Source organism: Dermacentor silvarum, chromosome 7 (assembly GCF_013339745.2).
Source record: "Dermacentor silvarum isolate Dsil-2018 chromosome 7, BIME_Dsil_1.4, whole genome shotgun sequence".
NCBI lineage: Eukaryota > Metazoa > Arthropoda > Arachnida > Ixodida > Ixodidae > Dermacentor > Dermacentor silvarum.
This window is the reverse complement of record NC_051160.1, coordinates 95,464,965-95,489,107: the sequence shown is the minus strand read 5'-3', so window position 1 is coordinate 95,489,107 and position 24,143 is coordinate 95,464,965. Positions and strand designations below refer to the sequence as shown.

At 44.5% G+C, this 24,143-nt stretch overlaps 1 protein-coding gene across 1 annotated transcript; it reads left to right on the top strand.

Moving 5' to 3' along the window:
* The first annotated feature begins 370 nt into the window (after positions 1-370).
* LOC125946885 (uncharacterized) lies at positions 371-12,622 on the top strand. Its single transcript, XM_049671018.1, has 4 exons — positions 371-477; positions 1,647-1,870; positions 7,883-7,990; positions 12,408-12,622. Exons 1-4 carry the CDS (start codon positions 420-422, stop codon positions 12,510-12,512), a joined length of 495 nt encoding a protein of 164 aa, XP_049526975.1. The 5' UTR covers positions 371-419; the 3' UTR covers positions 12,513-12,622.
* The last annotated feature ends 11,521 nt before the right edge of the window (positions 12,623-24,143 follow it).

Genomic DNA, 24,143 nt, shown 5'->3' with positions numbered 1-24,143 from the left:
CGACATAAGCGTTTCCCGTTCAACCAGGGCTAATTCCTCGCGTGAATCGACCGTCGGTTGGCCAGTGGTGAAGTTTGTTTCATTTTCGTTGTTTCTGTGATCCCTTGAATAACCAACAATTAGCTAGGTTTTGCCAGATGTCGCTTTCTCTTTTCAAACAAACCTTTTAATGTAGAACACTTACCCCCTCCTTCATTAAAGCTTATAAAACTACAAGTGTAACAATTAGCTACAAAAAATCATCGTCAACGTCAGTTCCCGGCCAACGCATTCAAGCACAGCTGGCGTAATAAAATGCACACAAGGAGAATACACTTTTAAAATGGAGACGCGGGAGAATACTAATTACGGCGTGTATAGTTGAAAAAGTTCCTAAAAGATCCATGTCTCAAAAAGGGAAACGTTAGGCACAGCAACAAATGCTGGCCACATGTATGGAACCTGTCAGTGTGGCACCACGGGATAAACGTTCTCTGGGTAAACGTCAATCTTCCTTCTCAAATAAGCGACAAGCAAGTACTCCCTGCGTCGCATATTCCCCATGCCAAAACCGTCAGTTTCGTGGGCACTGCCAATGATTAGCTTCCCGGCCCGGGAAGCTATAGCGCTTGTTTGAAAAAAAAAAAAACGAACATGGCATATACGCCAACTGTGCTCAGGAGGCATAGTGCCCACGTCGGAATCAGAGGTTGGCTCCGAATCTAATCCGCAGTACTACATGTAGCCGGCCCGGTACCATGTGTCACGTGATATGGAGCCAGCTCATCCAACCCATTAGCGTAACACGGCGCGGTGAAGCTTTCCGCAGCTGCACGCCTGTGGACTTGGCCAACGTATCGAGTTACGGGTAGCTGTGCTGCACTGCAAGGCCTCAATGTTGCCACTCTTGAAATATTGGCATCTTTGCATATAATTTGTCCAGAAACTTGCGCGGCGTTTTCTTCACGCTCCTGCACTGTCCAAGACCGGTGAAACATTTTATAATACCCGCTCGTTAGTGGCCATAAATGCAACATGTGTTGTGTTCCAATACCCTCCGCACGTGGTTAAAGGGACTGCTAAAAGGTCTTGTTTCAGTGCTGACGAAGCTGGCAAAAGATGCAACCTTGTGAAGACAGCATCAAAGTCAAAAACGATGGAGGAAACCCTGGTGTCCAAACAAGATTGCGGCTGAGCTGAAGGCTTGAGAACATAACGGGAAGGTCATCTGGTCGCAGGAAAACGTAGTCAGGCTTTCTTACGAGCTTCATTTAAATGATGTATTTTTCTTAGGTTGTCACACGCAAAGGGGTAGACCACATCGATAATATATGTTTTCTTAGATTTTTCTTGTCGACGCGAAATGGCTCCATGTCGCAGAGATGTCTTCTAGACGATTCCAGATGCTATTACGTGGGCAATCAGCGACAGTAAAGTGGTCGCTATTCTACAGTTTGGTATCGTTGATTGGCCTTGTTTAAAACGCATGACCAATCAATGGCTGCGGAATATGTACGGGGCCTACGCGAAACCCGTGTGTCTAATGCTTGTGCTCATGCGCTCTTGATTTCCGCGCGTGAAGCAGTTCTCGCACTATTAACAAAGCAAGCGACACTGCATAGGAAGTCGAGTATAACGCAACCTATATTTCTGTGTTTTTCTTCCAGTTCTCAGAAGAATGAATTTCGCTGCTGACCTTGGAGCAATTGCAAACCCATTGCTCATGCTCTTACTTCTGGCATGGATCCACTTGAGCCCAGCGACGGGTCTCAATACACTAGACCCCAACAGCGCTGAAGCCTACGATATGGCAGAGTACGCTGAAATAACGATGGGACGGGATGGCGACGTTGTCAACCGAGTAGTCAAAGTTCGACTAGTATTCTGGAATGTGCGTAAATTATAAGTACACTCGTGTTATTTTCGCCCTTAGCGCTGTACTGCACAATATTGAAATTTTCAACACGCACGCACTCAAGCAAGCAAGCACGCACGCACGCACGCACGCACGCACGCAAGCAGGCACGCAAGCACGCACGCAAGCACGCAAGCAGGCACGCACGAAAGCAAGGACGCAAGCACGCACTGACTCACTCACGCACGACGGCACGCACGCACGCAAGCACGCACGCAAGCAAGCACGGCCGCAAGCAAGCACGCACGCACGCAAGCACGAATGTAGGCATGCACGATAGCACGGTCGCAAGCACGCGCACACGCACGCACGCCCGCAAGCACGCACGCGCACACGCACGCACGACAGCGCGTACGTACGCAAATGCGCACGCAAGCACGCACGACCGCAAGCACACAAGCACGCCCGTAAGCACGCACGCAAGCAAGCACGCAAGCACACAAGCACAAAGGCCCGCGCGCAAGCACACACGCACACGCACGCACGCACGCACGCACGCACGCACGCATGCACAAACTGCAATGAAAACAAGTACCAATGAGATTTGGAGCTTCCTCTACACGTTTTTGATGTTCTTCCACACAGTTTAGAATATGGATGCTATAGCAGCCCCCTTGAAACGGGGTGGTGGCTGGGCCACCAAGCTTCTTTCTTGCTTTGCGAAATGTCTTTCTATACCTTATTTTTTAATAGAGAAATAATCCCGATGCAGCACGGAACTTTCTGAGCCATTATTGGGAACTTAGTTTTTGCACGCCTCCGTTGCTTGTGGTTTCTATACTTGTCACCAAACTTCAAACGGCCTTTCACTATTCTCTGTGGCTCGACTGCTTACATTCGCCCTGCTACCCTTCAACTCGCGCGCTTCAAGAACACCAGCGGCGCGTACACTGACAGCGCGGTAGATATCTTCACATTATAATAAAACATGTTCTGTAGTTTCCCTAGCTTTACAACAGAAATAACATGCATCCTTGGTGTATCTCGCTTTATAACTGCACATTCCAAGACATGCTGATCTCGCTTGGAAAAGCAAAGAGTTTCCCTTTGAATTATCTTGAAATATTACCCTCCTAATAACCTCTTTACTTCTTGGGTAGTTACTAATAGCGGGTTCCTTTTCCATTGCGGCCACCCAGGACATTGTATCCGCTTCTATGACTTAGTGTGTAACGTTCTTTGTTGGCATGCTGCTTACTATACCGGTCGCATACGTGTTGGTAAGTTTCCTAGTTATTTTCACCCTTCTGAGCCGATATTTTTCTTGTAGAAATGCTCTCGCCACCCATTTACTTTCATATTGCTCAGGCGTTCTTCGAAATACGTTTTACTCTGAACTTCCCTGACTTCAAAACTCTGGTTTAAAGGCGGGGCAGCGTGGCACAGCGAGGATCGGCAGCGTAAGCCTCAGATGGCGTGGCACCAGCGCCTGTGTTCTTCTGTACCCTACTATCGTCTTACCGGGTGTGTCGCGCACTTGCTCTTCCTTTGCCTTTGACCTTGTTTATAAAGATGCCTCCTAAACAGAAGCGTAGTCTAGCTGAGGTAGAAAAGAATAAACTTCGTGCAAAAGCAGCTCGTCTACGAGTGCTGTAGACTAGGGTGTGCGGGGTGAAGCTGACAAAAAACGTGCCCACGAGTGAAGAAAATCCACACTATGCAGTATACGTAAACGCCACGGTGACCTTCAACCAGATATCATAGAAGAAAAGTGCGGAAATAGCTCAGCAATTCCCTTCAGAAATGGGTCAGTTGTGTGCACCTTAGGAATATTATAGACCTAATGTTCCCGTATTATTTTTCGGGGGATCGCTTGAGCATTTATTGAGTGCCTAATTATGCAGGACACTTTCATATTCTCGTCAAATATCTCATCTGGTTTCATTGGCTCTGTTTTAAAATATTTTTGTTGTGGTAATTGGTTTTATTATCGGCAGTCAGCCGATAATAAAACCTGAGCAGTACGTTTATCTCGATCAATTACTCGTAGGGGACCCTGATCATGAGAAGGAAGTTTACATACGCATAAAAATGGGTTGGAGTGCATCGGTCAAACATTAACAAATCATAATCGGGAGTTTACCGTTGTTGTTCAAAAGAGAAGTGTACAGAAGACAAAGATAATGTTCAATAGCCTGGCCAGGGAACAAGAATTCAAGATCGCCAGTCAGCCTATAGAGTCTGCAAAGGAGTACGTTTATCTAGGTTAATTACTCACAGGGGGACCCTGGTCATGAGAAGGAAATTCATAGAAGAGTAAAATTGGGTTGGAGTGCATACGGCAGGCATTAGCAAATCCTTACTGGGAGCTTACCACTGTCGTTGAAAAGAAAAAATGTACAATCATTGCATTCTAGCATACTATCATATGGGGCAGACTGTTGGATGTTAAGATCTTAAGAAGTTTGAGGACAAGTTAACCCATTAAGTACCAAGAAAAATGTACCACTTACATTTTGCTGATTTTTTGTGTGAGATTATATTTCCACACTGTAAGTACATTGTGAAAGTTTCACGAGTGCCGCTTTATTCTTTGAAACGCTACGATAGTGTACTTTATAAAGTACGCTGGGCCTTCGTGGCAGCAAAACCTGATGTAGGTCACCATATGTACATGCTATATTTTGGAGCTTCAAAAAACAAAAAGGCTTGCAGCGAAGATTGAAACAAACTTTGCGTAAGGCCTCATAACCTTCTGGTAGCAAAATGAGCATTTTAGTGGAAAATATTCTTTGCTGGGAGGTGTTTTTACTATTCAAATGTGCAGCATGATTTCACGGGGAAGGACTTTCGTGTTGCTTTCAGAGGCGCGCGTGAAGAAAATTTATTTTTGATGTAGATGTACACGTGATATCTTACGCTGAATGCAGGTTTTCAAAACTAAAGCCTTCAGCGTTTGGTTCAGTGGTAGTTGAAACATTTAAGACTGGTGGCATCTCCTGCAAAACAGTCTGCTCTTGTATGTCAGTCCTTGTTGTATGATTTGGCTGGCAAAATTTTCGATAGAATTTACTGACCTTTCAACAGAATGAGATATACGTCTAGTTCTTTATACGGGTTGCTCTACTTTCATTGCATAACTCAATCCAATTGGCAGATGAACATAGATCGTCTTTGTTGGTTTCTATTTCCGCCCACCTATTTTCCGATTTGTAATAAAATCCTGCATAAATAATCTGTCGTATTAAATAACCTTCATATGATATCTAAATGCCTGTTTATATATTTAAATTTAATGCAGCACTGCTCGATATTTTATTGACTCTGAAGATAAGAGCGTCATCTTTCTCGGCAGCAAGAAAGGAACCAGGAGGAATAATAGCAATCTTGATCTAATACATAATATATTTTTACCTGCAATGGCCTCTGAAGTGTTTGTAGTCAGCAAAAAATATTCACAAAATAGTGAGCAAAAAAGAATGGTAGAAAAGCCACCATGTGTGCTTTGAGAACAAGCACACCCCTCTAGCATACACATGGGCCCAGCGTACTTCACAAAGTACACCATACATTCATTTTCTCGCGACGCTATAGATATGTATTGTGTACGAAACGTCATGCATCCATCATTTACGCCATTCTTTTCTAAAACATCCACACAAAGCTCAGCTTCGCGAAGCGTATGATATGCTTGATAAAAAATAAAGAAGGTGCATGTGCAGCAGCACCTGCTATGCTCAGTACTTCTCCAAGTTTGGCGATGAGTAAATCAAATACATCATGGAGCTGACAAAACGACTACAATGTGGTGGTCTTGGCAGGAGTCTTTTTAGGAAAATGGCGTACTAAGGAACAGAGTATATTTCTTCTTTAAATATTTACAAATTAAAATGGAACTGTACTTTCAAAAGTACGCCAGTCCCTAATGAGTTAAGGAGCGTGCAAAGAGAGATAGATCGATACATTTTAGGCATAACGTTAAGAGACAGTAATAGAGAGGTGGGGATCATAGAGCCAACGGGGATAGGCGGTATAGTTGACATTAAGAGAGATAACTGACACTGGACAGGTAATGTAATCCATAGGGGAGATAACCGGTGGACAATCAGAGTTAAAGAGTGGGTGCCAAGGAAACGGAAGCGCAGTCGAGTATGTCAGAAAATTAGGTGGAGCGAGGAAATTAGAAATGTTGCAGGCACAATTTGGAATCAGCAATGGCAAAACAGGGGTAATTCGAAACTGCTGGGAGAGACCTTCGTCCTGCAGCCTACATAAAAATAGGCTGATGATGATGATGAATTGATCTACGGTGAAGGCGGAGCTCGAAAAAAATGCAGGAGGCAAATAATAATAAAAAATAGAAAATAATGATAATTTAGATGGAAGAATTAGATCACGAAAGATAAGCACACGCGAAAAAATTATCTGTTTTTTTCTTTTGCGTTTTTTTTGTCAGAAGTTTGTCATTAAAGAAATAAAACATTCAAGACCCTAGATGAACTTAGAATTTCCATGAATTTCTTGCTGGACAAGTCGGTTGAATAGAAGCGAATAGTAGAATAGATTTTAGCAGAATGGAAATATAAGAGAAAGTTTACTCGGCTAAGCGATTTGTTAGTGGAAAAAAGTTCGGCGACGGAATATTATGTCACGCGGAATTCGGAAGTGGTGAAAGGGCTGCGGCGACGTGGAACGGATGGTTTGTGCCGCACGACTAGGTCATATGAAATATCCCATTCTTTTATTGCGATAGCAATTATATGGACACTTTAACCGGATTTCTGCCGTCGCCATCGACGTGAGGTTCCGTATAGATAAAATCTTCACCGCGCGCCGTATGCCCGAGCGGAAGCGTGCGGGGACGCGCGTTATCACGGAGAGCGAATGCACGCAATCTCCCACGCGCAAGCAAGGAAACGGGAAACCAGCGCCGGAGGGAGCGGGGGGGGGGGGGGGGGGGCAATTCTACTCTGCCAACAACAGCGCTCGTCGCTCGACTGCACTGTCTCTTATCTCTCCCACGCGCAAGCAAGGAAGCGGGAAGCCAGCGCCGGAAGGAGCGGGGGGGGGGGGGGGGGGGGGCGCACTTCTACTCTGCCAACAACCGCGCTCGTCGCTCGCCGCACCGTCTTTTATCTCCACACGGCTCTGACCTTTATGCACTGTGTATTCGCCGCTCAGTTTCTGTTGAAGCGATAGACCGCACGTACCTTCGCCCGCTGCAGCGTATGGGCTTGCTGCCAGCGTTTTGACAGTCGTTGTCTGCAGTCATTCAGTGTGATCTATTCATGCTTGTTTTTGCGCGCTCACACCACGCTTGTTCATTCAGTTAGTAATAGTCGGGCCACATTTTCCAACGCACGCTACACATGTAATGCTGCCCGGATCGGCAGTGCAGCGCTACAAGTGCGTCCCTTCGCACGCGCGCTGCCCACGGGAAGCGCTTCTCATCAACACCACCGTTTCACACGCGCCTTCTCGTGGTCATCGAGTCTCTCTTCATGTCGGTCTACTTACGCCGCAGCACACCTGCTTACTTAATCAGCTCATGTTAACTACAATTCATATTGCTACCAAAGCCGCTCACCTTAATTCGTATGACATTGCTGTGTTGCTATCGCATTCATTGCTTCGCCCTTCGGGCGAAACTGTGACATTTTTTGTTCACCCGTGTAATGTCCAGGCGCGGTACCACATCATAAAAAAAATTAACGACGTGTTCACATCTATTTCTGTACATAGAGCATACCTGTGAAAAAAACAACAGCAAGAATGAAATGTAATCTTGAGCATGAACATAATCAGCATAGTAACGATTTGTTAAGTAATTGGTTTGCTGAACTATCTACAACCGGAAAGCTGAATCCAACCATCGAAAACGCCACTGTATGGTATGAAATCAGTTTTTTTTTCTTGAATAATAATTTTCGGGTAGGAAACTAAACATACCAACAGTGATACAGTAGACATTGCAGGTCTATATCTTGATCTCACTCTTTATTGGAGACGACTTGCACGTGCTCTAATGAAATTTATTTCTCTCCGCAGGAAGTGCACAATGGGAAGGCTTACACATTGGGGTACCTGACGAAGCCGACGGCCTGCACTTATCCCGTGCATGTGCGGATCGAGAGGTGTCTAATGGATGACACGCCGGTAGGCTGAGTATTTGTCTGCGTTGGTTTACTGGTGGCGTTCAGTGTGCTGAGGTAATGCAGGGCCTATGAGACCCCACGTAGTGAACAGCTCTGGAATAATAGGAAGCATGAACTCGGGGTCAACTGTGATGCCGCTTATCACACACTCGTAAAACACTAAAACGCTTTTTTGAGACAACCACTGCATCAATTTGAATGAAATTTTTTGCATTTGACGGTGAAAGATAAGTTCTGAAGACTTCAGCAAACGAGAATTTTGATTGAGTGCTTGAAACTCATTGAGAAAAATTTCCGAAACTCTTGTGTCTCAAAAAGAAGAAAAAAAAAACAACCTTGAATCACTAACGTTTTCAAATGCGTAAAGCTACATCAGAAATGAGATATTGCAGTTCGGTGAACTGCGTATTTGTTAGAGGAACTATATGGGACAAATGTGATGCGTAAATATACAGCTTACACAAAATTGTTGTTTTGCCCACGAGAGATTTGCAAACGTCTTGACAAGTTAGCGATATATTTCAGAGCGTTGTGCAGCACATCAATTTTGTCCGGTCGAGATGTTATTAGGTGATTTTTTACAGAATTGTGATATCGTTTTTGTTGCCGAGCCACAGAGTTGTAATTCTCACACGCGAGTTTTCTTGAAAAGGGGCATTAAAAAAGAAAAAAAGACTGACGACCCGAACATAGAACCGACTTCATTCCATCAAGCGATCATAACGTTTCCTTTATATGCAACAAACCGTATCAAGTTCGGTGCTGTGGCTGCCGAGAAATACGATTTCGGTGTTTACATGTGTTTACATAAGAACTCCCGAGCTAAAGCTTCCTCTGGAGGAAGCTTTAGTTTTGGGCCCACTATGGTTTCCCTATTCCCTTCTCGCACCAATTATTTCAGCGTCGTGAACATAGCGTTTAACCCGGTTTCTTTTAATCACGAAATGCATACCGCTGGAGAAGGAATTCGTAATTTCAAATTCTTGAATAAATTTTATTATGTTCCCAGAATTATGTCTGTAAGCGAGAGCTCTCTACAGGAAGGTTAGATACGACAGGAATTATTTCTTGTCTATCACATCCGAAAGTACACATCCAAACAAATGGTGCTATAAAGTTATAAACGTGAACTCTATCAGTGGAAAGCGACAATCAAGGAATCAGACTCACCTGCTCTCCAGCATGATTCAGACTCTAAGACGACATGGCACTATATATGGTTCGCGTCATTATAGGAACGCGAAAGAAAAACCCTAAAACAGTTTAGAGTTGTTAAATAGTGTGCAAAAAATTTATTTTCAACAATTTCGCGATAATATGTTGGTTGTTAGAAGAGCAAAATGACGGTCAACGTTCCATCTTTTTTTTTAATTTTCGCCTGATGTTGCAGTGCGCGTACGTCAGTGTGATGTCGCAGATTTCAAGGTATCTTTCTTTTTCTTTTGGTGTGGCCGCGCTGGCAGTGTAAAAATTCCCACAACTTGCCATGTTCAATCCCTGGCTACATTAGAACACCACATATTTAATTTTTATCGATAAAAAAATTCACCACGCTCAAGCGGACGCCGCGAAAAATTCGTGACGTAACAGTAAACTGGTGCCGTAATTTCACAGAGGCGTCATCACCCGTCTTTCTATATTACGGTTTTTTCTTGCTTATACCTAGGCTGTCCTCGAGCTAAGAATGGCGTTTTGGTATTGCGGAAGGGTAACCTACTAGTATGCAGGTGTAATAATTGTTGTCGTTGGTACTACAAGGGCCACAACCACAACCGGCATTGCTGCCGTGGAAGCCACCATCAACATTGTTTTACCCAGCTCGAGGCTGGTCTTGTGACGTAGCGATAACGTTGTACAAAGCCATGCACACGCTCAAGTGCAGCAATATACGGCCCCTTGCTCGGGGCTAATAATCTACGGCTTTCTTGAATAAAGGGTTCTTTCGCACACCGGCACCCGTCTCGAGCGTGCTACAGTCCTCCCGCTTCGCGATATAACGGCACAAAGTGAGTGATATCACCATTAGGATAGAAAACTGAGCGAATTGGTAAACGTTCATAATGTATTTCTGTGCAGCGCTCACAATTAGGATGAATGACTAAGAAGAAAATACACGCAGGACAGGCACTGACTCACAACTGACATTTATCTTGCAAAAAAAAAAAAAAAAACATGAGGAAGGAAAGATCCTCATATCTGAAATCCACTTATCTAAATTTGAGATTGAGCCCGGAAGACAGCAACGTTCCTGGGCTTCGTCACGTGTTTTCTTTTTTTGCCCCAGTTGTCCGATATGTGCAATTTTTCGCACGACCGCACGCGTGCGGTGCGACTTGCGGCGATGGGCGGCTCGAACGTAATCAGTCCCTCACCAGTCCACTCACAGCTCCACTCCCCGCCCCGCTTGCCACTTCGGCTTCGTCTTCCCGAATAAATTTAGGGACGACAACACGTCTTCTTGGCCACCGTCACGTGGTTCTACAATGGTGGACTTTTATGATGTGCTGAGAGCGTCCTTGGTCCGTTAACCTGTTCACAAATACATTGCAACTTCCGCCGTTGGCTGTAACGTCACCGCTCTTATAAGGTCGTTGCTATTTAACTCACTTGTCTCTGGACGCACTCTACCGACAACGCAATCTCGACCCCTGTTTAGCTGCATAGGTGCTTTAGCGCTCACTCTGCCTGACTAAACATAGTTATCAGACCAATTTAGGACTCGCGTTATCACATCGACTTCCCTTCTACTACACTGACAGCGACCTCTGGGTAATATCTAGAGATGCTGCCGTGTCTGTTTTCTTGTTTTCTGATATGACAGGGTGGGCATATTAGAAGTACATGAAAGAGCACAAAAAATACGGGACAAGCTTTATCTAGAAAGTTCAACACAATGCTTGGATTTTGCAAAACAGAGACAAAGACCTAACCAAAAACCTAACCTAACCTAACCTAGCCAAACCAAACCTAACCTAACCTAAAAACCTAACCTAACCAAAACAGAGCCACGCTATAAAACCCGTAAGGCTTCATTCACATAGCCACTATCCTCTCACCGTCAGGATACCGACGTCCGTAAGGACAGTTCATTTCGTCACCGTTCTTTGCTCAAAAAAAGATACGTCGGTGACATGTGCCATCGTACCGTGTTGATCAGAAACTGGGCAAACGCTGCTAATGAACGCCGTCGTCCTGACGGTGACGGGAAGGTGTGTATTACGATTGCGTCAATCAGGCCGAAGTCTACGTCTCAAGAAACGCTACCGAGTGGCCTTGGAGAGAGACAAAAGATCTATATATAAAATTGAATAGAAAAATTACAGATTTATTTTTAGACCGACGTCCACGGCCTGCGTTAACCTAATGAGATGAGCAATTTTTAACCTCATAGCTAAACTAGCGGCGCGCCTCGCGTTGCCGATCCCGCTTACAGCGCCGGCACCTCCGTGTGGAGGGGGCGGAAGATGAAGACACTATAACCTCGGTCCTCGTGCTGGGTTCACGTTACTTGTGCCACTCGCTAGCGCGCATCTACCTATAGGCGACAAAATCCTAAGCGTCCCTATACCTTGGTGACCCAGACGTAATATTTGTCTGAGCTGTTCAAAGCGTTCAGTATCCTTGGTGTACGTCATGTTCACACAACCGCATACCAGCCTGCCGCGAAGGGAATAGTCGAACGTCTGCACCGGCATTTGAAAGCTGCACTCATCGCTCAAGGCGCCCGAACTTCATGGTTTGACAAACTTCCCCTCGTGCTTCTCGGAATTCGCTCAGCTATCGAACAAGACCTCTTGTGCACTGTAGCTGAAATGGTGTGTGGCACCACCCTCCGCCTGCCTGGTGAATTCCTCGCCCCTCCTACTGCACCCGACCGGTCGCCGCCTGAGTACGTCGTGCAGTAGCGGCTTCTGTGTCAACGTCAAAAAAAAAAAAAAAAACTCTCGCCCGACAGCCTTCCATATATGACGTCTTAGTAAGCAAGCACCTTGCTACATGAAGCCGACGTCCTTGTGCGAGCGAAGATATCCGGCCATCACTAACAGCCCCCTGCGAATGCCCATTTGAGTTGCTAGACCGTGGCCTAAAGACTTTCACCGTGGTCGTGATTGGCCACAAGGACCTTGTGGCGATGGACCGCGTGAAGCCAGCATGCATGACGAACTCATGTGCTGTGGTTTCACCCCCAGCAAGTTCAAAGGGCGCATCGGCGCGTGAACACGTAGCGTGCGGACCGTGCCTTTGAAGGAAAAACGCCCCTCTCGTCTACAAGGGGGAAGGGGGGGGGGAGCTGTAGTGTGCCTTGGTAAGTGTGTATCATACAAGCGTTTTACAAATGTCACATTTCGAAAGCGCGTCTTTTATGTATCGGTTGTTGAACTAATTACTATAGTAACGCCTTCTTCCTTTTCTCGCAGCCCGACAGAGATTGCTTAGCTGTCGTAACGAAGCCTTACGAAGACGATGTATGGACTGTAGACCACTACGAGTGTGGTCCTCCCTATCGTAGAGACAAATATTAAATGCGGAATGCCAACTTTTCGCAGCACGTTCAAAAGGGAACAGCAAATCGGGCCACCTACAACGTAACCCTCGAATATCAAGTAATAAAAATGAAATAAACGTCTATGGTACAGCCTTGAACATTGCCTAGCCTTTGTTTCTGGCCTTAAATAGCGCTGTGGCAATAAAATACTATGAATAGAAACGGTTGGGAACAAACAAACCGCCCCGTTTCATGTTAATTCTATACTGCAGGAATAAATGTTCTGACACGTGGCCTAATTACAAGATCTCTCGCTTCTCTTCGCATAACTTTTTGGTGCTATGTCCTATCTCTTAGAAGCTGGTTGGGTTCTCTGCCAGGTTACGTTTAATGCCCATTTACCGCGAATTTATCGTTGTAATCTTATTACTCAAGGCTTCTGTGTTGAGCAACACATTTTTACGAGAATATCCAGAGTTGCGCCCCTTTCCTACGAATACAGAAATGATACTTTGGCAACATGCGGATTTTAAACATCACTTTAACTGTACCCAATCTATGAAATTTTGTAGCCATGTAATTGTTGCCTTTTCTCTCCTTTGCGTTCACCCTTATTATTTTTGTAAACCCACAACTATAAGTAGGCATTACAGAGTTTTTTAGGTGTGCTCAAACGAACACCTGCCAAAAACGATGCGCGGCTTCAACATGATCAACATAAAAGCAACGTGGAAATATTTTGATCCAGCATTGAAGAGATCTTTATATACATCTCAAGACAAGCTATGATTGACATTTTTTAAATACAATCTATATGTTGTAATCTGTTGTGTTTACTTTTAAGAAACTTCATTTTAGTCAGTTTTAGAATGGGGTCCCAAGACTCTGGGCCCCCAAGCCGCGTTGCGTTAGTTGCTCTTGGGTTTAGAGGAGCAGCAGAGTTTGAGAATTGTGTCAAACACAGACAGCGTTCGGTCGAGCGCTCGAGGCGCCGCTGTGGGGAAAATAAAAAAGGTGCTTGAAAGCAACAAAGAAGAAAAGCTTTTCTTGCAACTGAAAACGAACAGAATGCATTTTTGAGCAAAAAGAGCGAACTATAAAATTTCATAAACGTAATCACTTTCTTAGTATTTTAAGTCAAGCAAACCCAATCGCCGCGAAGTGCTTTAAATGGTATTTTTTGTGTGATGCACTTCAAAACGGCGAGTTCACCTGTGTGAAATGGCAAAACTCACTCGAAGGACAGCAAGTTTGCTCTCCGATCATCTGCTGTACGCTGTTTTCAGTTCGGCTGACATCGAAGGTCTATTTCTATGCCGTTGCCAGAAGCGATTTACCGACGACATGGCCGGGGGCGGTATACGTCTCGCAAAGGTTGCGTATTGACCGGAGCGAAAATGTTTTCTTCGTAGCCTCTGCAAGATTTTTCGCAGCTTGTGGCCACAGCTTAACATCCTGAAAAGGGTTCGTTGCGAGCGCTTCACGCAATATACAGATGTCATCTTCTGCTGTGTAGTGCGAGCGCGCGTACGTAGCTCTCGGAGCAGTCATGCTTACCGCCTTAGAGATAACGGCTTTGGATGGCTGCGGCTCGTACGGCTCTCCTGGCTATCTCGCGATTTCTCGTTACTCGCGAGGGTGACCCAAGACGGCTTGGGGGCCCACGCTAGTTTTCGATTTTTGGGTCTTGGGTTAACGCGAACGCAAGAACCCAAGACTTGCTTGGTTTCTGCGCATGCGCACTTGCGGCCCGCAATTCTCTTGGGTCCCCAAGCCATTTGGGCCGGCAATTCTAAAAGTCCCTATTGATCTTTTCGTTCTGTTATATAAGGCATCTTCCTCATAAAGGAATTCATATTTTTAATGCTTCCGAGCTTATGCGCACCACCATGGGTATGAACAGACAATGAAGCTAGAGAAAGCACTAGGCAAGCTAATTGTTATGCTTAATTTAAGTATAGAAATATACAGTAAAGTGAAATGAAAGTGGATCAAAACGATAACTTGCAGCAGGTGGGAGCCGAATCTAATATATAATCAGCATTACACTTGCGGTGCTTTTGTCAATTAAGCTGCCACGGTGGCTATGTTGCCACCCACTTTCTTGGAAATTTGTACATGCGTGCAAGATTAGTACCGGAGTTGTTAGCCAGCGCCGTTCACACCCAAGGCGGCGGACGTGAAACGCGCTATTAACATCATGCCAGAAGCAGTTCGTGAGCCTAGGAGTACGTAACAGGCAAAGACAATTGGTCATTCGCATGCTCATAAGCTCACGTTAACGTAACTACAAGTAAATGTAGTCCAAGCATAAGATACTGTGTTTTACTTGATATTATATCTCATAAAACGACGTGCTTTGAACTTAACAGCCTGTAACTGTAGTATGTAGACTTCAACCTTAAATGAATCTCGACCTCTGTCTACTGTGTGTTTACCGTGCTGAATGTCATCAAAGGAAGCATATCCCATGGAGGAGCGAATATGTTTACAACTACATTGTACAATATGGGCTTCGCGCCGTCCAAGTTTGTCAAAGATATTCTACGTTTTGCTTAAATAACTAAATGAAATGAGCAATAATGGGCAACTCTAGGTATAAAAAGGGTGAAGATTGTTGAGCTAATAGGAAATCATAGAAAGAATAATTCTTTCTCCGCTTCTTATGAAAAAAAAAAAACAGCACAACATAAGGAGAATTAGGCCTGCTAGTTGATTGCTGGCTTGATGAAACATGGTTAAATCGGCGCTTAAAAGGTCGGGACAAAGAAAGAAAGCACAGAGGAAATTCTTTGGACTCCGTGCATTCTTTATGTGTCCCGTTCTTTTACGCGCCGATTTCACCACGTTTCATCAAGCACAAAATATACTATCCAAGGTCCTCGCGTCACTTCTGGATTGCGTAGCTGAAATCTTGCTACCAAGGAATTCTATTTCTAATGTTTCGGTTACCACGCAACGATTCTCTTTTTTTGTTTCGATATAGCGATGGGGAAATGCTGTCTTCACAGAGAACATCTTTTAAAGGAAAGAATGCCACTCAGAAGTAAACATGGCGGTGTCCACCCTGCCGACGTGGTGGATCAGCTTCGGTCCAGATATGGACCGATATGTTCCAGATATGAAAGCGATTCTTTGTTCCTATTATTCAAAATCTTGAGCATCTCCTGATTTTGACAGAAAAAGTAAAAAAAATGGGGCACCTTGTGCAGTTCACGTCAAACCAGTTTGACAACCTTGAAAAAAAATCTATTGTCAGGGAAATGAAAAAGAAAAGACCCGAGAAAGAAGGCAGCAGAACTACATGCAAAGGAGGCCACTCGCGCAAACGCACAAAGTGATCTTCCGGGACAGATGAGCTGGAAGTTAGAGGCAGAAAGCTTAATTTTGAAAATGCGGGGGTCCCAGTAGCGGCCGCATGAGAGCCTGATGGCCTCACTGCACTTCCTCATGTAGTGTAATCTGACGTGGTGTTTTTAGATATGTAATCAGCTAAAGCGGAGACACCACAAGGAATACCAAAATAAATTGAAACCGTCTGACCCACTTGTCTTCATTCGAGAGAATCGCACGCGACGCAACAGGCAACGTCTCAGGGAAACAAAGAAATAAACTGACGATAAGGGGTACAAATATATCTGTTATAGCCGCTGTATAGCACGGTAAAGTTCTCACCCGAAAGAAAAAAAGGTCACGAGCTTTCCAAATTAGAAGCTTTGATGAGCTCATTTCACTCTAGACAACTTAAGAAGAAGTCGTTTAATGATTGGAAAATGTAGAGAGGTCGGCCGGAAAATGGAGCATCTGGCCTAAAAAGACCATTATGCTGTGCGAGAAAATAACTACAATAACCAATCAACAATGCTACCTGCTGAACGATCTGAACGATATTGCATCACAGTTAGCTCCCAATTCCTGTAAATGCGCTTACTTAAACCCCGGGTCTATTAGAAATAAGATATTGGAACTTGAATAATTTTTAACTTAATTCTCATCACAATATATTCTGCCATAATGCTGACTGAAGCTGGAAGCACTAATTAATACGATATCTTTAGGTAGTCTGATTTCCGGACATTGCATTGAAGTATACTGATTGCACAAGGTATGGGCGTTGCTTTGTTAATTTGCGAAAATATGGAATGTCAGCTGTGTGATTACTATACCCAAAGTACACCTATCCTCTAAAAAATGTTTACACCCTTTCGGTCGTATCCTGTCCCAAATAATCGTCATCTGTCTTGTCCTCATTTCCTTTTTTTTAACACTGCGAGCCCGGTACTTCCTAGTCAGCAAAGGCTTGCGTGTTATCAGCGTGACACAGCATCCATGGCAGGAAAATACCGAGCGCCGAGTTTTCACGAAAGGAAACACAAGCAAGGTAGATGCCGATCGTTATTTAGGGTCAAGATGCGACCCAAAGAGTGCAAACGTTTTTTTAGAGTGTAATTATGAAATGCTTTGTGTGCGTGCAAGCAATACCGTATTTTCAGTTTGTTGTCGAGCAGCTTATGGCAATATAGCAACGTTTCTTAGCTTTCCTAGCATTTATTATAGATATATTCTGCAATTCTGCTGGTTTTCTTTGCTAGGTGCTGTAATGCCTTCCAAATTATTACGGGGCTCTGAACTAGTCAAGCTGTTTAAGACAGCCTCTCTTTTTTTCCGTGCCTTACATTTCAATATTGTACCACTATTCTGATTATTATTTTTCATACAAGAATTAAACATCCGCTTGGAGAGTGGGGCCGCACACTAACGAAGCACTGAAACACTTCTCGCATTGTCACCGCCGTTGCGGAGCAATATAGCGGATGTAGCATGTCTAGCTGTTTATCACACTGTGCGCATGTTTATCTCTTCCGGTTATATACTTTAAGCACAAAACGCCGACGGCTTGTTAGCGCCGTGAAGCTACATCGCACGTATAGGGCCTCTGGATTGTTGTTATCAACGCGCTGGAGAATAAGATGCTTACCCGCATTCTATATTGCGTGTTTATTATGGCCCAACTTATCAAGTGCGAGGCCAATGCCATTAGGGCCAGGATAAAAGCCGCGTTTCTCAAGGGGCCCACGGTAAATTAACTGGTCGTTCGTGGAAGAAAACTGGGAACTTCTACTGCCCAAGCCGGTAAGTGTTATGCCTTTGCATGCAATCACGTCACTGTTATACACCTCGAATGTTTCACTATGCATTTCACATTGTACTACTCGTACTTGAGTAGTTCTAAGTACTGGTGATGTGCGTATGACAGAGCACGTATTTTAACGTTCGAATGCCCAATCGGCAACCGCACGCACGTAAAATTAAACAAACCCGCTTACCTTAATACACGTGCTAGTATTAGAGCGAAGTTTTCTCTTCTAAGAGGTGATGGCGATTCTAGAAGTTTGCTGATGACAAAGATAAAGTTTAACAAATCGAGTTGAATGTTCAAAGAGAAGATGTCGGACACCGCCTCTAAATTTTTGCTTACACAGGTCTAGTCTCACTGTGACCCCTCTATGTTCTTTTTGCAATCTATCCGAATAAATTGAGAATTTTTTACTTTCGTGCCGCCGATTTTCAAGAGATAGAAAAATCTTAGAAATTGCGTTTCGAAAACTTGACCTATTATTAACCTCACCAACCATTCTCTCCTTTGGGGCGACTTCACTGGGACACAGTCACAGGGATGCTTTTCTTGCAGTTTACAATTTTATTAGAGATACAAAAAGAGTACCTTGCTTAATTTGTAGAATTATGAATTATTCCTATTATTTCAATTCTTTATGACAAAATTACTTTATCTCAAAATTCTTAATAGTATTTTTCTAACGACTGCTATGCAGATTAAGTTTTTTTTAATTTTCATAAACATAGTTGAAACCGCCTGCTTCTTGGCCCATCCTCCGTAGTGGGTATGAGCCAAAGTTTAGGAAACAAGACAAGACAAGACAAGAAGTGCAAAGGTATGCTCTATAAAATACTAGTGCAATGGTATGCTCTATAAATACTAGTGGCGGAAAAATTTAATTGAACGCTCCCTCTGGTGCATTATAATAAGAATGTAGATAGAACGTGAAAGTACTTACAGCCTTATTTTGATGATTCATTACTGAAGGTTTGTGTTGTAACCTCCCATATGTGACCAGTTTCAAACGCCCACTTTAAATGTTTGAATTACGTAGTAATCGGAAAAAAATAACAGAAAATTTTTGATTGCATGAATCAGCTTTGAACCTGCAGTTGATTTCCGTTTGAACAAGTAACGAAAATCCATCAAAACATTTACGCTGACTGCCAGTCACGATGTTAGGAAGTCTGCGCTCCCTAAAAAGCTATAAAATGTCGAAGAAGAGGAGTGCGAATAGTAGTTCTATTGTGCTTTGATCAATTCCACTTGTCCTTAAAGTTCAATTTGCTTTTTAAGTAATAAATATGATGTGATGACCCGTTTTCTACCCCCCCCCCCCTTTTTTTTAGTCCTTATAACACCAAGTTAACCCTTGTATGTGCATAGACTCCAAACAGGTTGGTCCTCATAGTACATCAGACAACATTATAAGTGAGTGTTTTAGAAGCAAATAACAAGTGGAACAATTTTATAAAGAGTATCACATATTTTGCAATGCCAAGCCATTAAGTGTGCTGCGAAATGTTTGGGATAGAATGTGGTGCTACATGAGAGAGCAAAAAAAAAAATAGAATGAAAGATAGGGAGTCGAACTAAAAAAAAAGTCCAGTGTAGTAACCTGCCAGAACGCAAAGGAAACAAAGGATTTAAAGAGATAGGAAGGAAGGCTGATTTGTAAAGAAATGGATATTGGCGCAGTACATTGTGAGGCGACACACGTCACTATCAGAGCCAATCTAGCAGGCCCCCAGGCTCCAGGTAGCGAACTGAGAATCTGGCTGCCTATAGCGCATACGTCCGTTTTGACCACTGCCATGGTCTGTTTTCTCACGAATGTGGCGTGCTGCCCAATGTCTCTGACGCGGCCCACAGCACCTTCCTCTCGACAATATAATGTATACATATATGCACAGAAGATGCGACATTAGAAACGACTGTACGTGAATTAAATGCTGTTTCCGGCCCTTCTCTTAAAAGTTCGATACAGTTTAGCACTTGTGTTTTTCCACGCCAGAATATGAACTGCGACAGCTATAAATGAACGTCGCATATTAGTAGTTCAGCAATTGTATGTGCGGAAATTTACATAATTTCTTATATTAGTTTTCTCTTAAAAGCTTTCAAATTGCGAGATTGGGTCAGTGTTCTGAAGTATCCATGGAGGTAATAGGAATTCTTAGACAGCAGCTGTTCTGCAACAGTCATCGCCAAATACTGTCAAAAAACACATCGTCATTGTAGGTGAATATTTTGTCTGGCAGTGCGGGGGTGTACAATGAGAAAAAAATATTTGTAGAAAGCGGTGATGTTTACGTAGGCTTCGAGGCGGATTTTCGAAGCCTATGCGGACCTGATGCTCTGTAGCTCGCCGGCAGCCAGGCATTTTTTTCGGGAGGGCGGGACACTTGCTAAAGGCTTTGACTATTTGAGGAAAGCACCTATTTTTCAGTAATCATTTTCGGTAAAGCACTGAAAGATAAAACTTTCGGGGCGGGGGCCCCTAGTCCCCCCATGGCTGCGGGCCTGCTCTGTAGCATGTGAAAAAAAATCACAGCATATCCACGGGGTGAATGATGATGAGTGGGCGAAGCTCCGGAGGGAATCATCGGATCTTCCGCTTAAGGGGACGCTAGCACAAACGCGTTAGAAACATGCAGTACTCTCTAGTAAGGGGGAGCGTCCACAGCGTCTTGCGCCGCCATTTACACATGCCGGAACGTGCACCGCGTTTGCCGACGTCATCACATGACTGCTGAGAGAGTATACCCCCCGTATTCATAAACGCTCCTCGACTTGAACTTGACTTGCCACCGCCTTGGGCAGCGCGTTCGAAACGCGTTGAAGGTAAGGCGGAGAGGCCACAGCGTCTTACACCAGCTTGTTACACGGGCCGTAACGCGCTAGCACAAACGCGTTAGAAACGCGCTAGAAACGCGGCCTTTCGTTAATGTTGGGTATTTATTGCCATCGTGGTGCGTGTGTCTATGTGCGCCTCGTGGCGTAGTGGTTAGCGCCGCGCGTTCGGAAGTGAGAGGTCCCTGGTTCGATTCCGCGCTACGGACACAACTTTCGGAATTTTTTTTTTCATAAAACGCCGGAAGCGTTCTGCGGAAGCCAGAAGCTGGCTTCCGGAACCGGAACCGGAAGTGGAACCGGAAGCGGAAGTCGGCTTCCGGTTATACTATACGTATACATATATATGTATATATGGGTATACATACATATACGGACACACAACGCCATCTATTGAGCAATTCATAAAACTAGACGGGGCTACCTACTACGACGGGGACGAACGGGTGCCGCTATAAGGAGCTTCGCCCCTAAAAAGCCTTGTGCAATGATCGGCTCCAACTGCGTCGTTGCAACACGCCTACCGAAGTAAAACATTACAAATGAATCTTGTATAAGTGTTTGGCAATCAAGGAATATCACACACTGACTGATGTCCACAGTGCCTCTTAAAGGTGATGTGTATCTTTGAGGCGTTATGTTTCATAGGCAGCTGATCAATCATCTTCAACTAAGTATGTTACAAAATTTGCTCTAGCGTGTTGAAGCCAATGGTAAATTTTTATGAACATATAAATGTTCCGCTTTTAAAATAGCTGTTTTAATACGTTTGCCACCCAGCCCTACTGACTACTGAATTGATGGCTTCCTTTTGCAGATAAACAGTAAAGTATGGGCCCTAAGGAGTTGCTGGCTACCGCTGTCGTCATGGCGCTGTCTGCAGCGATGGCCAGGGGAAAGTCTAGTAAGTGACGATACTTGTAATGGGAAAACGGGAACGGGCGTTTTCAAACGTCATAAAGACATGTAATAATTTTGCGATAAAAAAAGGCGAGTTAGAAACTCAATGTATTGCCGTGCAAATCATAATTCCTGAAGAAGGCAGCTGAAGTGGCCTATCTATGGTATTGGTGATCACCTCGTGAAATAGCAAGTTTTATTGATTTCTATTCGCCACTACTATAATTATGAGGCTGTGCGTAGCGTCTTAGGAGCTGACAGGAGGAAATATGTGTTTTCAATGTATTCATAATCTTCAGGGGACGCCATGAGACAAGCAGGAGAATACACACGTCGTTGTATATTTGTTCACTTGCGCAGGTCAATTAACCAAATCACCAGCTGGACAATGAAGCTGCTATTGTATTTATTCAACTGGCAGAAAATAACTGGTTACGGAGACATTTAGGTGCGAAATTTGTCTATATTCTCCCGTTTTATTACAATGTAAATACAATTTTTGTAGTTTTTGATATATTACGAGATACGGGCTTTTCGTTTACGACGCTTTATTTTTATTCGTGGTGTGACCTGTTAGTACCTCACCTGACGTCTTAAGACCATTCGACGTGCGTGAGGACATGTATCTTGAGAATCATAAAGCAAAATAAAAAAATAGTATTTACATTCAGTCTGCATTTACAAAGTTACTCTAATTTTAAACTTAGACCTGTGCAATAACAGCAGCAAGAATAACAGATAGCCTTGGTCACGATGGAATTTTTGGCGCAAATCTTCGGATTCGCATTTAAAACAAATTAAAAGCAAAACGTTGACAAACTAACAAGTGATTGACAATCTATGTAACTTCTGAGACATTCGAGGTCTCGTCGTTTCACGTTATTTTCTTCCCACTAGAATGCGATGTCATGGGCGGTGACCTCTACCGAGCCGTAGACAGGTTCTTCACATGTTGCCCGAGAACTACATGCCGGGTGCGCCGTCGTTCACGCCGCTTGTTGCCGGTATCGAGATTGCCAAGGTCAATGTTAGCAGCTTGAACAGGCTGCGTCGGTATGGTGCTGTGAGGCCACACTGCCGCAACGGAGGCCTATTGGTGCAAACCGACGTCATAAACAACGGGGAGGTCGTCATGTCTGTGCCCTGGAGGACCGGCTCTGGCAAGGCCTCAGGTACCTTAAGGTTACGAGCCCAATTCTCGTGATTCGCCATTGAACTGCACTTTGATGACTTCGGATTGGAACAGGCTTTCCTGTTTCCCGAAGACGGCATGCTCGCTTCGCATGCTGTGGAAAGCGTAGAGCCTTCTATAATTGTGCAAGGCGCCGGTGACACTGTTAGAGCTATAAGCGCAGGGTTTAGTCGCTTGTTGTCGGCACCGCTCGTCGAGTTGTGGAACGTGTACTTTTTGCGCCTATTCAAGGAAGCCGTCAACGATGTTGGAAATGGTGTGCTGCCTTCGTAGAAAATTATCCGCCTGTTTTTCTTTGCAATGGGTGGCTGTATGGTAGCACTTGTTGTGGCACGTCAAGAAAATCTTTCAGTTGTTAGCCAACACTGAAGAATGTTTAGCGCATTTGTGAGGGACATTAGAACGTGGGCTGTCGCTGTATGCTTTTACAGGGACCTCACCTATGAATGACTCAATAAAGTACGGGGAATACCTAATCGCTTATTGGGAATGAAGTCGCCCATCATAAACTCGAGTGGCTGAGTGTACGCTTTCTGTAGTACACACGGCACCCGACATTTGTTTCTGTCAACAAGCAGTATCAACTCCAGCGGTTCATCTATCGTGCCCGGATCCGTGTATTTAGATGTCAAGAGCTGTCGGCTTCAGAAACTGCAGTATGTGCTGTTGTAGCATCGTTCTTACATAACAGTACATATCCTACCCCAGTACAAGCTAATAACAATTGTGGTAAGAAATGTGAATCTGCCATCACACATTTCACCAGTACACATTTGTGTAGTGAAGATGCCATCCGCATAGGTACCGAAACGTCTATTTGTTACAACGTTTTAAGACGAAAGCCTTAAATATCTATCTTTCAAGGTCGCTGTGAAGTACAGAAGAAATGAGCGAGCTCGCCTAGAGCCTCGCGCTTACATCGCACTCGTGACACTGCTTGTGCGTTCGTCGTCTTCTACCACAGCTGGCTCCGACGCACATCGTCATGCAAGCATTCCCATACTGCCCCTCGCGCGGCACTGTAGGAAACGGCAACGGCGGCGCGGGTAGGAGAAGGGAAACACTGGCACTAACCAAGTGTATTATACTTTGCTGCTAGTGTAACTTATTGGCAGGAGCGTAATCGTGAACACATTGTCTTTCTAAATGACTAACATGTTTTACACTAGGTCACAGCAATAATAGCTCTTTGTTTGACTGGTTATATTCTGCGCCACCAGGTGTCTGCACCGTGGTGACCGCTGAGGCCGCTCACGTTTACGTTAAAGCTCCGTCATCACAGTGGTAGTCGCGTGGAGCGGCTTTGTTTACGCCTCCACCCATTCGTCAAAACGTCCAGCTCGCCTGCGGTTACCGGAATAGAGAGTAATAGTTGAGCGGCTCAGCGGGCCAGCGGGCCCAGCGAACGAGCGGAGACGCCAACTGCGCATGCGCGGCCCGCTGGGACATCCAGCGTGTTCACGGAGCGCGCCGCTCGCCCGCTCATTTCGTCTCTTCAGCGGAGCGTGCGCAGCGGACCAGCGTGCGAGCGTTTTCAAGAAGCGGCAGCGAACGCGAACGTTCTTTTCGCATAATATTTCTTTTCTTTTTTTAATATTTCAAAT